A 16,170-nucleotide genomic window follows, 5' to 3' on the forward strand; every position below is an offset into this window, starting at 1 on the left:
TCTGTATTCAAATCAGCCATATGTTTGTTGCAGTACAAATGAATTTCTGCTTCCCTTTGTGGATCTTGGGATCATGGCCTATGGGCCAAAAATAGCCCATTCTGTTCTAAAGGATGCAACTGTAAATGAGATGACATAACCATGTACTTGCCTCTAAGACCGTTTGACATATGGGAATTCCCATAGTGTGTGTGATAGGAAATTTAAACGGTAAACTCTAATCAAAAATAATTATTAATATATATGCATAGAAGTCAATGCATTTAAACTATTGCGTTTTATCACACAATTTGAATAGATGTACAACTGTCTTGCCACTGCCATAAAGAAAACATTACAGGCAATACAATATATCATGTGACTTTCATCTATATGTTTTGGTAAATGTTCTAAAATAAGCTATTTATATAGATTATGCCAAAATACATGCAAGCACGCCGAAGAGCAAAGAAGCCTATGAAGAAGAAACCATGGACAGTAAAGAAAGCAGGAGCTTCCAACTGTAATCCAGTGGGGTAAGAGTTTCCTGTTCCAAGGTCAATACATATGAATAATGTGGTCTACTTGACTGCATTTTTCTTCTTTCATGGTTAAAGGTTATGCAACCGTATCCTTATAATTGTTTAAGTTATGATGTATAAAAAAAGTCCCAATTACTGAAGATCTGAGGCAGGAATTATTGAACAAAACACAAAGGATGTATAATGCTGTCTTCCCTCATGCATTGATAAATGTTCGTTCCAAGCACACAGAAATAGGCCTCTCACTTGGTAACGTTCATCTCCCCACTAAATAACCCCTTCTCCTTAGGTGCATAAGAATAACATTTTGCCCTCTATGATAAAACACTAGTTATTACATTTAGCATGTATAGATTTCAAAGTAGCCAAAATATTTATCAGGACCGTTCATTGTTGTTTGTACACAGAATCTTTCTCCTAGGGACATTAATTAAATAGGTTGCCAATTTTCCTTTCCCAGCAATTCCATCTGTGTTTCATCAGTTACCCTCATTAGTACCTTGAGTTCCTTACTGCCTTCCTCTTTAGCTCTTGGGGAATTCAGTCTGGGAGGTTTTTAGTGACTGTGGCACTGTTCTGCGGGCCACAGCTCTTGGAGAATTTTCAATTGAAGTGTGTCTGTAAGTATTGTCAACTTGGCTTATTTTTGTTTTAAATTGAATAGAAGCTGCCGGTGAGAGCAACCAAAATCAAAATGTTAGTCTTCCTGAAATACTTCTTTAACTAGTTTCTATCCTCTGAGCTTGAAAGAGTGCTAGAAATTTGTTGAGAATGACCCAAGGTCAATCAATATGTTTCGGTATAATTTGTTTTCCAAAAAATATATTGTTGTTCACCGTGTGTTGTAAACCTACAGTATACATTTGTGACTGTGTATATCCTTTTTGCAGGGTAACAGAACAAGCTGATGCAAAGCTACCATGGTATTTGAATATGATTCCGTCTGTATGGTTGAGATTCACAGTAAGAAATACAGTGAATGCCATAGTGAATGCCTTTATATCTTTATATTTGTGGAGCAATAACAGTGTGAAAAAGGTATGTAGATTTAATTACAACTGTTTAACTACCCGCCCCAATTTGTAATGTTTCAAAGCTTAAATGTTTCACACCATGACAAAATATAAAGGCAGAACACTGAGAGAGAAAATGTTTGTTTTATAATTCCATGTATACTGCATCTGTAATTGCATGTGAAACTGGTAAGTGACTTAAATCAGTTCAATAGCTTCATATTTTGCTGACTAGCAGCTGCAGTGTATCACAAATTGACTACTGCTGTACTTTATATCCTGAGAGCAAAGAAAATGTGAGCGATGTGGCAATGATGTGCTTTTTTTTTTTATATCTTTTTGTAATATGCAAACTGCAGGTATCAAAAAATGTCTGCTGTAGCAAGTATTAGGACTATAAGGGCAGTGCGGGATTGACTTTTACAGAGAGATGTCAGGATTCATTGGGCACCATCTGAATGGCTTGCCGACTAAATTGGACTGTTTTACTTGTGACATTCAAGGAAAGGGTAGATAGCGCGTTTCAACTTCATCTACATCATACACGTTTTTTGGGAGTTGCCTTTGCTTTAAGATATTAGATATTGTATGTAACATTGTAATTTAGCTGCATCCAAACTGTTGTCCAATTGACTCCTGGCTACATATTGCAATAAATGTACAGACTGGAATCTCTGTCTTCACAGAAAATGCTTCTTCTGTCATCACAGCCTCACCTCAAATATCCTCCATTCTAACAATGTATTGCCATTTATTTCTACGTTGTCCTGGTTATTATTTTATGTAAAGCAACTTGCATATTTGGTTCAGTGGGTTTGGGACCCTTTCTGTTAAGCTTCTCAGTCTTCTTATAAAAGTTTTACAGATTAACGCCTATATGTTTCTTTCCAGCACCTTCTTTTGGTAAAAAATCTGTTTGCTCCATCTTTCATCTGCCAGCGTGAGCTACGCACCCTGAGACAGCGCTTGCATAAACTTGAAAGTGAGTTTCTCAAGCTGCAATCAGCACTCCAGGTGAGCTCGTTGTCAGCATTTCAGAAGAAAGTTGTAGTAAATAAATTGTATGAAAGTGAAGAAAATGCTGCTAATACATCTCCTGTTACGTTCTTTCTCCATGTAGCAATATGGAGGGTCTCTGCTCTGGGAATTGTAGACCCCCCCCCATTGACGAAATCTGTCCAGTCCATAAGAGTGTCCTATTCAACTCTGTTGTAGATGGATACATTCTGCTTGTACTACAAAATGGCTTCCGACTGTAATTTCAACTCTGCAGGAAAGAAAGCAGAGCATTCATTGCACAGCTTTGCTGCTAACGCTATCTGAGAAGCAAATTGAATAATCTATGCTTTGTTGGTGGATTGCCTTGATTTGCTTTCCCCTCATGATTCTTGAGACTAATGTCCCATGGAAGGATTGTGCCCACATGTATGCCAGCCACAGGAACTTGTGTAAGCACCAAGTTCCTCTCGCATGAGCAGAAATACACTCTATTAACATTGCCATTTGCATTCATAGAAGGCCTGATTCTGGGTGGAACGCAAGCAGAACTTGCGATTATGCTGTATGTACGTCGTGTTCAGAGCTTAAGATGTGTCCAGGTCTGAATAAGTAGCTAATGCGTCCGCTTGACAACAGACGCACCTTGCGAACACGTACAAAAAAACTTTTATTTTATATGTTACAAACGCATTTGCTAAAAAGCATCATTTAAACATAACTCATACAGCAGGAGAGACTTCCTGACAGGCGAATAAAAAAAAAAAAATTAACTATGTTTTTATCTTTGCTACAATATGCTCAACTTGTCCTAAGGCTGAGTGACAACTAAAGTCTCTAGGGGCTAGATTTACTAAGCTGCGGGTTTGAAAAAGTGGGGATGTTGCCTATAGCAACCAATCAGATTCTAGGTTTCATTTATTTAGTACTTTCTACAAAATGACAGCTAGAATCTGGTTGCTATAGGCAACATCCCCACTTTTTCAAACCCGCAGCTTAGTAAATATAGCCCTAAGTGTCTGCGAAATCATTCGAACACCTCTAATTACAAGTGGTTTACTAGTTCGAGAGTTTGTCATCATCATCCGCTACTTACCCCTGCCTCTGACCACTTGCAAATAAATCCTCTTTTTCAGTCGCATCTGCGCTTACTGTACATTGCCGACACTAAAATACCCCTTTCCTCCCCGTCACACCTCTTCACATGTAAAGAGCCGTGAGTGCAATAAAGCAAAAAGTTTTTGCGCACGCGCAGTGAGAACAGCGCAAAGATATGCTGCACTAATGGGCGTATATCTCACTCTGAATCAGGCCCAGAGTTACACTGTGTGCTATGTGTAGGCACCAGGAGTACAATAATCAGACCGTTCCTGTGACATACATGGGTGCACAAAGCACCGGTGTGACATTAGACTTAAAAAAAGAATAAGCGATGCTTCAATGATGGTAATGGTTTAATTGGAACAATTATATGCATTCGCAGAGCAGATATTTGTATTGATTTTGGCTTAATTACCCCCAGTTGGCCAACTGTGGTATTCCTAATTCTCTATGCCTTTAATCCCCTTTAACATAAACAATATTTGTACACTATAATATTTTGGAACTCTACGCTGCAAGGGAACATTCATAAGCCAAATTCATAACTTTATGGTTTGTTCAGCTACCAAACTGGGAAATGTATGCTTCAGCCCTGTAAAAAGGAATTAACATTGTCTTTTACTATGGTGCCTAACTGTAACTATAAAATGTTTATTCATTTTGTTGCAGAACACAGATACCAGCATCACTGTACCTGGAAATCAGTGCTGCTGTAGTTGCCGGCAAACAACATCTGTATGTTCTATAAAAGAATCTATTGTGCAAGCTGTGGCAGAGAATCCCTTTCCTTCTCTTCCCCCACCACCACCACCTCTTCCTCCACCCCCTCCGCCACCAGTTCCTCCTCCAACATTCCTGCTCCTCAAACATCAGCCTGTTCTGAAGAAAGCAGAAAGCACCCGACCACCAAAGGTTGGAAACATTTCTAGCAGTTAAAATAAATCTTCATGTTTTCATTACTTAAGTGCCTTTAGCATTCCATTGTCTCTCATTTCCATAATAGCTCTACATACCTGGGGAAAACTGTTATAGGGTAACAGTCATTTTACTCCCTCTTGTAACCGTACCCAGCTACAATGGCTTCATTTATCTAACTGGGTAAATCATCTTCCTCAAACAAGTAATGGGTAGAAATATTTTCATATGCCAATTACTGAAAAATAACCAATTTATGTAATTGCAATATTACATTGTCATTGAGGTTATGCAAATGCTTAATTTAACAAAAAGATAATTGACCGTAAAACAGCTATTTCAGACTGGTCATTGTAATTCCATAGTCTTGAAAGATGTTCAGGATTCTAAAGCATAAGGATTCAAGGAAAAATAATATTCCTAACGAAGATGGATAGATATATACTGCCAATATAATAATAATAATTATTATTATTCTTTATTTTTATAGCACCACCACCATGGTTTACTCAGAACTTCACAGAAAATGTTTATTCATTGACAGATCCTACCCAAGTGGGGCTTATAGTCTAAATTGTTTACTGGACAAACATTAACCTACCAATATGTTACTGGACTGTGGGACGAAAACCAGAGCACAAGGAGGAAACCCATACAACACAGGGAGAACATCCAAACCCCACAGTACCCTGTCAAAATAAATAGAACTTCTGGCCCCAGTGGTGCATGGCAGAAATGTTAACCATCCCACCCAATATGTTGAGTACCGAAGCCATAGAGGTTCTATACCCCCATGCATCAATAGACCAGATTTGGGTTTGTACCGAAAGTGGATCTACATTTGGTAGTCACGTCTTGTGCTTTACTGTATATTGTATCAAATAGGATAGTTACAGAAACAATTCTGTGGCAGTCAACTGTCTTCAGGGACAAGATAGTAGAGCCTTGACAAGTGCCAAAATAATTTATATTGATGCATGTCATGGCAACACTTTGTGATCTAGAGTTAAGTGGAAACTAGTAGCAACAGATTTGGGAATCAACATACGTCGAGGAACAATAGATCTTGTTCTATAACTACCCCTAGAGGTGTATGTGTTATGATTGTATGTATTGTATTCCATGTCTTATGATGACTCTTGTACTGTCTCCTCTCAATCACATTCCCTTTGAAAATGTTGTCATCCTAGTTAAACAGCACTGCCACTCCATAAAGTGTTTTTAATACTTTATTGATATAAATCATTATTACAGGCAGCACCTGCAAGGCAAGAAGGGCCCATTCCTATTACACTTAAAGACCTTCTGAATGTCAAATTAAGGAAAGCTAGAGACAACATAGACAGACAAAAAGTAAGTCAAATTATGCTGGTGGTTTTTATAAATCCTGTTCAGCAGCAGTCGAATATAATGGGGCAATTATATTTTTATGCTACATGCTTTTAAGTACAGTACTCTAGTCCATGTCTTAATTATTATGTTACTGGAATTGCTGTATGTGAAAGTCCACTGTCTTTAAAAGAGCCTTTGAGATCTAGCTTTTTCTATTTTTTGTGTCATTCCCTCAATGAGTCTGGCAGTAAGTCTGGCTCAGGTTTCCTAGGTTATAGACTAATCGGCCTATTAATGAGTATAATACAGCTGTCTGTTGCTTGCAGCACAGGAGCAAGCAGTATGTTCCAGAAATATACTGCTCAGGGAGCACTTAAGTAGAGAAGATAGTACAGACTGTAACATGCTTGTTTACTTTTCATGAGTCCTATCATTTGTGATGATCACATCAATTATTACATATATTTAGGAGAATGAATTGTTATTGCTTTGCACAAGCAAGTAAGGTTCAATGCTATGAGATGTAGTCGTTTTTTTATATTACTAATGTCCAATTGAGGTAAATGTAAATATTATAGTTGCGATAATCCATCATATCTTTAGATGGGATCTCATAGAAGTGAATATATTCCGCTGATCAGTTTATCAGAATTACAAGCTGTAAATCTAAAGATGGGCTCCAAGATGCCGCCAAAGCGACTCACAAATATTTTTAAGTAAGTAGTTTAATTTGTAATATGTTCACATCAAATTTAATAGCATGTATTAGGAATATACAGTGTGTATATATGATTTTAATTTTTATTTATTTAATATAGAGACACGGTTAATAAAAGTCCATTGGAGGTTAGACGGCATCTTAGAAAAGTCAACATGGTGAGGTAAGCATGTGTCTGTACAGAAATGTGTCAATTAATGGAGTTGTCCACTTTGCTCTCGGCACATGAGAGCTCTGACCTTGGAGCATTATTGACCTTGAGTTATGCACTGCTGGCAGAATCAGCACAAATGTTGGATATCTGGCTCTCTTATCAGAGTCTTCTTTGCTATGTACATGGTACAGAACTGATTGAGTGGACAACCCCTTTACTAGCATAATTTTTTTTTTTTTTTTAGTCCCCTGTTAAACACAAATACTTTCAATTACCACTTCACAAGGAAAATATCTTCTGGTAGCAATATTGGCACATTGACAGGAAATTGTACTGTAAAGTGGTCTTATCTGTTTTTTTTCTTATCATATATAAAGATTCATTTAGGTAGAAAAGGGGAAGAGGAGATGGGCAGTTGAGGGAAAAACACGTGCAGTATAGATTTTGCCAGACTGTCACCTCCACTTGCAATAATTAGTACACTCGGTCACATAAAGAAGTGATTGCAATATCACTATAAATATGAACATATAATTAATTAAATATAATCCACCTTGTAACAATTATTTCAATATTTTTTTTTCAGGAGCCCAGGGGGAACCCCGTTATACGACAGGAATAACAAAGAGAATGGCACGGGACTGACCCCATTAATGACAAAGGCTTTAAGGCAAAAATTCCAGGCAAGTTCAACATATAATTCATATGCCCATATATCTTGATTAAAAGTTTCTGTGAGGGTATTTTCACAGCACAAATAGCATCACATGATAATAGTAATAATGTCATACTTTTCTTGACTTTTATTTATTGTAATTATGCAATTTAATAAACCATTCATACATTTTTGGTAACAAATTGCTGTTCCTGTGACGGGATATACACACCATCTATACAGTGAGCATATCTGATGTGGACCCACATTTGGAAAATACTTGGTTTGGCAACAACTAATCTGTTCCAGCATCTATTTTCTCTGCTGGAGCGCTTGCTTGCCACCGCCTATTGGTTGTGTGATATGTTATGACTTCTATTTCAAATTATCGTTATTAGCTTTCATAGTAATATAAGGTTATTAGCAGCAATAGATTAGTATATATGTTAGATACGGAATATTTTGTATTAAACAGTTTTTATTATTAGAAAGACAAAACAAAACGTTATGAACCTTATCATATAAATACTCAAAATAACTTGAATAGAGTAAAAATAGGGGAAGGAAGGAGGTATAAAAGCAAACAAAAGGAGAGGACATAAGGAGAGATTGGGAAAGGATGGAGGCAAGAATTTTGTAACTGTATACTGAGGGTACTTACAGTGAAAAAGTAACGACCATGGCACCTGGTAAAAATCTTTCCTGATACATAAGCGAGATCAAATGTTTATAAATTGTAATTGAGAAGAGGGCAAGAAATATGACTAAAAATCTGGTATTAATAACCCTAAGTCTGGGTACATAAACCATTAAAAAGAAGCAGATAAATCAATTAGTGGGAGATTAGATATTTTTATAGAGTGGTTAAACTTTAACCCCTGGAACCAGTTGTCTCGAAAAGAATTATAATTGTCAACTGTTATAGAAGTAAGATCTGTATTGACTTCAAAGAAGCCAGTCGGAAGTGCCTGACTACCAATGTCGATTGAAAACTTGAAAATGTTTAGGTGAGATGTCCGGGGTTTGAAAGTACCCTGTTTTATGACTATATGTCACGAAGGATAACACTGGTAAATTTAAATGTATAAGACTAGTGAGACAAGGGTAGGCCACTACCTAAATGTAGGACGTAGCTGACAACTAGATATAGGAATCATAACAAGGTCTTATTGTTGAAAGACTTGTCAGGTGCACCTTAACTGACCTATCACTTACACACAATAAAGGCAGCTCTTTGTAATGTTAACATAAATAGCAATTTACTATTATTATTTATATAGCACTAATAATATTAAGCAGTACTGTACAGAGGATATATAGTCATTCAATTCAGTCCTTGCCCTATTGAAGCTTACAATCTAAATCTAAACACACACAAACAAGGGTCCATTGGTCAGGGGCGGATCCAGACTTTTGCTATACCCCGGGCTATTTTAGGGGGGGGCGATTTAGGCACCGCCCCCTTTCTAATTTCTAAGGCTGCCGGCGGCTGCACAGTATGTGCAGGTCCGCTCGGCAGTGACAGTGTGCTGCCCCGCTGCTCTGATTGTGTTTAAAACACAATCAGAGCAGCCGGGCAGCACACTGTCACTGCTGAACGGACCTGCACAGTGTGCAGCCGCCGGCAGCAAGCCCCTGCTAGGGGGGGGCGATCGCCCCCCACTGGATCCGCCACTGCCATTGGTCAGAAGCCAATTAACCTACCAGTATGTTCTGGACTGTGGGAGGAAACCAGAGCACCCGGAGGGAACCCACACAGACACAAACTCCACACAGATCGTACTCTGGTAAGAATGGAAGTCATGACCCAAGCGCTATGAGGCAGAAATACTAATCACTGTGCCACCGGAGAGATCATTAAAGTGCTTTACAACTAATATTTATGAGGCATTAGTTCTCAGTAAATTGATAGGCTGCGTTACCATTAATATTGATTCATCCCACAAAATGGCTGCTTCCACTGTGTGTAAGTAAAAGGGCTACATATTTGTTTTTAGTGCAGTACATCATTATTTACATAACCAAGTGCAAAAACTCCACCTCAGACATACTTAATTTGGAAATAAAATAATAAACTGTTCTTATTTGTTTTACAGTTGGCTCACCCAAAAAGCCCATCACCACTGCGACTGTCCCCACTAAACCAAGGTCTTTAAGAAGCACGCTAGTAGCACACCTCTAAAAATGGAGTATTTAACAACATGGCACTGTGCACTCTCAATGAGTATTGTTATGTAAAACTAAAAATATATTCGTTTTTCTATTTGTATAACTATATGAATACACATTCTCAAATTGGGTATTTGATAAAAGAAAGCCACTGAGGTAAATGCAGTTTCTTGTGTATTTTAATGTTTTTAATTATTGAGGAAGCCACTATTTTCTTTAGTATCACTTTTTTACTTTTGGTATTTGGGCAGGGTAAACTTACTATATTTAAATTTCTACTTTTTATACAAAAACTCACTTTGCTGTGGATCACTTAAATAAGCAAACATACTAATGGTTCTCTGGTAAGCACTGTATCATCACATAGGCCATAGCTTCCTAAACTATCATGGTACATTGCTACTAGGCCTTATTATTATTTATTATAGACTCTTAATTTTCATTTGTTCAAATTACCCATCAAGTGGGGTTACAGTGAATATTTAAGGTCTAATATGTTTAACTTTCATATGTGTGTATATGTTATTGAGTATTACACATATAACAACATTATCCAGTGAGTCAGTGTGCTACCACAAATCCATGCAAAATTTATTTTTTTATTTGAACAAAGCTCAGATAAGTTATTTTTTTATTCATTGCCTCATTGAAATATTAGGCAGACCTAGTAAAATCAGAGAGATGAGAAACTCGCAAAGCTGTGTCCTTCAGATAAGCAAATACCCTGTACTAATAATTTGATTTATCGTTCTTAATGTAAAACTTTGTTTGTTTAATCTATATTGTATGTCCATGTATTCTCTGCCGTTTAATACCTTAAATAAAAATGCTAATATTCTAGCAGTATTGAACTTAAATATCAATGCCATGAGGTTAAATGAATATATAAATATGACATCTTACCCACCCCAGCTTGTCTCCCTGCCTTTTTGTAGGGCTTCAGGAAGAAATCTTGCTGGGGAACAGTTATCCGATAGAGACAGGGAGGCCATTGATTGGCTGGCCAGGACGTGGCCAATCTGTTTTAATCCTACCCTCTTCTATTTTTGGGTTGAGGAGAGCAATTGCTACATTGCAGGTTTTTGACCAAGTTCTACACCATTGTAAAGTTACTATATTACAGGAATGTCATTATAACACAGGAAGCCTCCATAAGAGAAGTCCTACAGTGCCACTGTGGTCCTACTCCCTTCTGGTCTGAAAGCTGGCATTTCAGTCTGGTCAGCGGAGTGCATTTGCCAAAGATTAGCTCCCTATTATTATGGGGTAACACTGTTAACAGAGAAGGAGTTCTCTTGAAGCCTAGTACAACAGAGAGGTGACAGCAATGATCACATTATATTGAGCAGTGGGAAAAAAATGAATAATAGTAATCGTCATGCATTGTAATCGGTCAGTTTCATTTCAGTCATTCAAAGATGTCCGTAGTTGTGGTTAAGTGTTGCTAAAACACAGGTCAAATGAAAGATAACATGTTGTAAAAATGAACAAAAATACTTGTCTATTTTCTGGAACATTTTGTAAATATAACATTTTGAAATTGCTTGTACTCATGTTAGCCATCTAAGTGCAGGCATTTGTTTTTTTTTCTCTGAGTTTTTCTTACTGTGTATTAAATAAATTAGGATTAGGATTTTGTTTTTCTGGTTTACAGATTTTTTTTTTTTTTTTAAGCCGCAGTCTTCTATATACAACCACAATTACAAACCAAATCTTAAATTCCATCATGTTTCTAGTAATTCTGATATATAAATTAGGCTTGAGCACCCTGAGCTGTCAAGGTTAGCTACCTCTAATACTGACCAACACATAATTTCAAGATTAGTTTTTAAATAAAGCCTTTTTCTGGATTCTTGAAAATCAATACTATGTCAATTTCAGTCACTCCATGAATGCTGTTACTGTACATTTGGTCAAACTTTATTTTATACCCTGTCTTGGCATGTATTTTTATATTAAACTAGACTTTTTTTTTTTTTTTTTTATAAAATAAATTGTTTCGGACAATGCTGTGAAAGTGTTTTTCATTATTCATTTTAAAACTGAACGTAGTGAAAAATATGATTGTTGAACGGAGGTTTGAAAGAAAAGTGAGGTGTATTTATATGGCAACTAATGGTAAGCCTGATTATGTCATTATTGTGTACCATTCTTAAGCAGAGCCATGTATGTATGCATGTGTCTGTGTGTATGTGTATATATATATATTGTATATGTGTGTGTATAATATATATATTTATGTATATATAATTATACACACATTATAATGTGTTAAGTGTATGGGTACAGCAGATGGTTTGTGCATTACTTGGCATAATGTTAATTGACTTGTATTAATGTAGTATGAATGGATGCACCACCAGTTGGGACTTACCCAAAGCAAGCACCACCATGAGCTTTGACAAACAGACAATACAGTAACATATGTACCTTTTAATAGTAGGGAAGGAGATGGTGACATTCTCTGTGCTGTCTTTAATCTGGCTTTGGCTGGTCACAGTACAATAACATCAGGCTGCCAGTGACTGTAAAAGTGAATGCAGTGTGCTGAATGAAAAAGTACAAAGCACTTCGGCGCTCAGCAGATGCCTGGGATCCTGGTAATGTCATGATCTCATCACCAGGAATTACCTGTGTGGTGAGGGCCCCAGTTTCAGTGTAAGGGAGGTGCAGGTTAAGGCTAAAGCATTCCTTTCAGCCCTAGTTTCTTTCACATTTTATGGTGGTGGCTGCGCTTAGAGCAGGGTTGCGTGGCTGTAAATGTGGCCCAGCGGTTGTGGCAAGGGGGCAGCGCTGTTAATGAAAATATCCTGCAAAAAAAAAAAGAAAATACTTATCTTGCAGTCACGTCAGCTGGCGCTCCGGCTCCCTCCCTGGTCTCCTCCTACGTGCGGTGCTCGCAGTGAATGTCGGGGGTGACGTCATCACACCCGACATCCATTGTGTAGCGCAGCACAGAGGAGTCACCCGCGCGAACTATCAGCAGCAGTGAAATATTATCCAGTATCTTATTGTTGTTACTCTGAATTTTAACTTTCTGCACCATGCAATTATGAACTAGCCGTGTTCTCTGTATGTATCTAATATAAATATTAAGAGATGATTGTATTTTAATATTTTAAACCATTTTAAATGTGCAGTGCTGAGTAGGGTGAAATTATCACCCACTGTTACTCTCATCGGAGGCTGCTCCATGAGCCATTTTTCCCGTCACCGTATCTTTAAATCTCTGTAGATTTCTATTAGTCCTACTGATGCTACCTATATCGGTGACCATTTCAAAATTATCAATAAAAAAAATGATTCATGGGTGCAGAAAGAGAGGAAAAAAAGTTTTTGGCATTTAATTCCCCGAACCCCACTAAGGGTCAGATGCAGGTAAGTTAAATTGCAGCTGGTAATGGGACTACTGCTTTAATCATGATTCTGCAACAGGTTTCCTAACTCTTACCAACTTCATTTCCAAGTAAGTTTAATATGTTAACTATGTTTTCTATGTTTTTTTGGGATGATCAGCTATCGTTAGTGTTAGTGTATTTTATGTGCGGCCCAAACCAACTCGTCGTCTTCCAATGTGGCCCAGGGAAGCTAAAAGGTTGGACACCCCTGGCTTAGAGCATGAAGCCTCCTATCGCCTACTAAGCCAATGAGTCATGACAAGTCCAGAAAGTAATTATTTTTGTCTGTATAGAATATGAAGCTACAAGCATTATGATACATTGGATGGAAATTAATTCTGAATATGTTGTGTTTGTATCACCTCTTTTCTATATCTGCCCTGCTTAATTAGCTCTCCACTCAGAAAGCACAAACTGCTTTTTTTTTTTTTTTTTACTTGTATTTTCTTTCTGGTGGACATCTTTTATATATTAAGCTGGTAACCATATGCCAGTGTGCTATTGTCCTAGGACCCCCAAAAAAGTGGATTCCTATTTTATGTATTCCGGTAAAAAAAACAGATTTGGTGTCCACAATTGGTATAAACATCTGTTATATCAGGCATGTATGAGTGAAATGTTATGTGGCTTTTTCTTTTCTCCTTTTGAATTCACTCCCTTGCTCCCCCACTACAAAAAGACTTGTTATTGACAGTTTATGGTATAGCTACTTACTGTAATCTGTTATAGTGACGTGTGTCACATTGCATTGGAGGCAAGACCGTTACTGAATAAGGAATTGAAGTGGGAAACCCCAAAAGCCTACATATATAGTAAGTGGCAGCTGTTGGATATAAATGTTGGTAATGTAGATGTTTAACTTGCCACACAAAGATGTCCTAAAACTTATAGCAAGGGTGTGGATAGTGGTGATGCTGCATTTGTGAAGGTGCAAGAAAGCACTGAAATAGAAATAAAATTAATCTATCACAGTATCAATCTTTTTGAATCAAACATCTAGGAGTAGTGCCAATAAATACAGCGCACCAACATCATAAATACATACATTGACATAGTATATCAGAAAAATGAGAAGAAGAAGATGAAATATGGTAGTTCTATAATAACAAAATCTAAAGGGGTTGGAGAGGGGAAAAAAATGAGATGGGGGGGGGGGTAGGTGTAGAAAGTAAAAGTCAAAAGCATCAGTCTGTGACACATGACACTAAGTACTACCATGCCCGAGGTCTCTGGGAGGACTGCCTCTGGAAATTCATGATGCAGGCCAGCCCTTTCAAGAACCTCACTACGCAGTCAAAAGACTCTGGAAACTGGGGCTGTCCTCTCTGGAATCGCAGGGTGCAGGTAACCGCATACATTTTAATATAACGTTGACTAGCAGCATGCAAATTGATGAATTGGCATTTCAACTACTTATGCAATGTTTTAAATTAAAATGTAGCAAGTTTATCATGTTTACCTGATGCCAAGAAGTCCTCTCTTTTAACCTCAAGGTACACATCAGTCCTCTCTAGATTCTCAAGGTGCCAGGCTTCCACTCTGGAAACTCAGATCACAAAGCAGTCCCCTCTGGTACCTTAAGACACTCTCTAGAATCTCTGAACTGGTCTGACCGAGTTCTCTGAGAGTACAGCCTCTGGAGCTCCATGACTTCGGCCAGCACTCTCCGGAAACTTATGACACAGTCATTTTTCTAAACTCAGGGTGCAGAGCAGTCCTCCCAAGAACCTCTGGACTGGTCTGCCCGAGGTTTCTGTGATGACTGCCTCTGGAACTTCATGACTCAAGACAGCTCTCACTGGAACTTCATGATGCAGTGAAATCCTCCCTGGAATCTCAAGATGCAGGGTAGGACTCTGAAGAGCCATGGTAATGGGAATGCCCATAGCCGCAAGAAGAGGTTCCACCCTCCCAATGCCCTCTGTAACTCTTCTTGGAGGCAGGGAAAGCTTTCAAACATGTAACAACACATACATTTCATACATACATACATTTGACTAACAACATGCAAATTGTGGCATTGACATTTCAACAACTGCTTATGCAATGTTTTAAATTAAAATGTAAAAAGTTTACCTGATGCTGGGAAAACCAATCTTTAACCTCACTCAGGATGCACATGAGTCCTCTCTGGTTCTAAGGCTGCCAGGCGTTCCACTCTGGAAATTCAGGGCACAGAGCAGTCCTCTCTGGACCCTTTGGAATGGTCTGCCCAAGGTCTCTGGGAGGACTGCCTCTGGAGCTTCATGACTCAGACCAGCTCTCTGGAACCTCAAGATGCAGTGAACTCCTCCCTGGAATATCAGGATGTAGGGCAGTGATTTCTGTAACCTCAGAGTGGAGAGCACTCTTCTCTGGACTGCTCTGCCTGAGGTCTCTGGGATGACTGCCTCTGGAAATTCATCACTAAGGCCACCTCTCTGGAACCGCAGGACGCATTGAAATCGTCCCTGCAAGCTCAGAATGCAGGGCAGTCATTTCTTTAACCTCATGGTGCAGGGTCATCCTATCTGGAACCTCAAAAAGCAGGGCAGGACTCTCTGAAAAGCCATGGTAATAGAAATGCTCATAAACCCAAGAAGAGATTCCATCCTCCTAATAACCTCTGTACCTGTGCCCGCATCCGTCCCTTTCTCTCTCAGGAGGCCACCAAAACCATCATACACGCACTCATCATCTCCCGCCTGGATTACTGCAACCTCCTCCTCACCGGCCTCCCCCACTCCCCCCTCTCCCCCCTCCGCTCTATACTCAATGCGGCCGCAAGACTCATCTACCTCTCACGCCACTCCTCCTCTGCCTCCCCTCTCTGCCTCCCCTCTCTGCCTTGCCCTACACTGGCTCCCCTTCCCCTACAGAATTCTTTTCAAACTCCTCACCACCACTTACAAGGCTCTCTCCCACTCTACTGCCCCTTATATCTCTAACCTCCTCTCCATTCACACTCCCACTCGCTCCCTGTGCTCGGCCAATGACCGCCGCCTCTCCTCCACTCTGATCACGTCTTCCCATTCCAGAATCCAGGACTTTTCCCGTGTAGCCCCCCTTCACTGGAATGACCTCCCTCGCTCCATCCGCCTCTCTCCTACTCTGTGCTCCTTCAAACGTGCAATCAAAACTCACCTCTTTCTCAAAGCCTACCAACCATCCACTTAACCCCCATCTCCTTCACTCATTCTCCCTTCTCTCCCATTCCCT

The 16,170-nt window shown here is 38.9% G+C and overlaps 1 protein-coding gene across 2 annotated transcripts in view; it reads left to right on the plus strand.

Annotated features, from left to right (window-relative positions):
* PRR11 (proline rich 11) overlaps positions 1-11,583 on the plus strand; it is a 19,567-nt gene extending 7,984 nt beyond the window's left edge. For both annotated transcript variants that reach the window (XM_075195074.1, XM_075195075.1), the window contains exons 2-10: positions 412-515; positions 1,412-1,559; positions 2,426-2,548; positions 4,301-4,543; positions 5,801-5,899; positions 6,482-6,594; positions 6,697-6,759; positions 7,337-7,433; positions 9,502-11,583. In XM_075195074.1, coding sequence (XP_075051175.1) covers positions 412-515; positions 1,412-1,559; positions 2,426-2,548; positions 4,301-4,543; positions 5,801-5,899; positions 6,482-6,594; positions 6,697-6,759; positions 7,337-7,433; positions 9,502-9,561 — 1,050 coding nt within the window. In that variant the 3' untranslated portion in view covers positions 9,562-11,583. The remainder of the gene's footprint in view (positions 1-411; positions 516-1,411; positions 1,560-2,425; positions 2,549-4,300; positions 4,544-5,800; positions 5,900-6,481; positions 6,595-6,696; positions 6,760-7,336; positions 7,434-9,501) is intronic.
* Positions 11,584-16,170: the final 4,587 nt, after the last annotated feature.

Source organism: Mixophyes fleayi, chromosome 2, assembly GCF_038048845.1.
Source record: "Mixophyes fleayi isolate aMixFle1 chromosome 2, aMixFle1.hap1, whole genome shotgun sequence".
Taxonomy (NCBI): Eukaryota; Metazoa; Chordata; class Amphibia; order Anura; family Limnodynastidae; genus Mixophyes; species Mixophyes fleayi.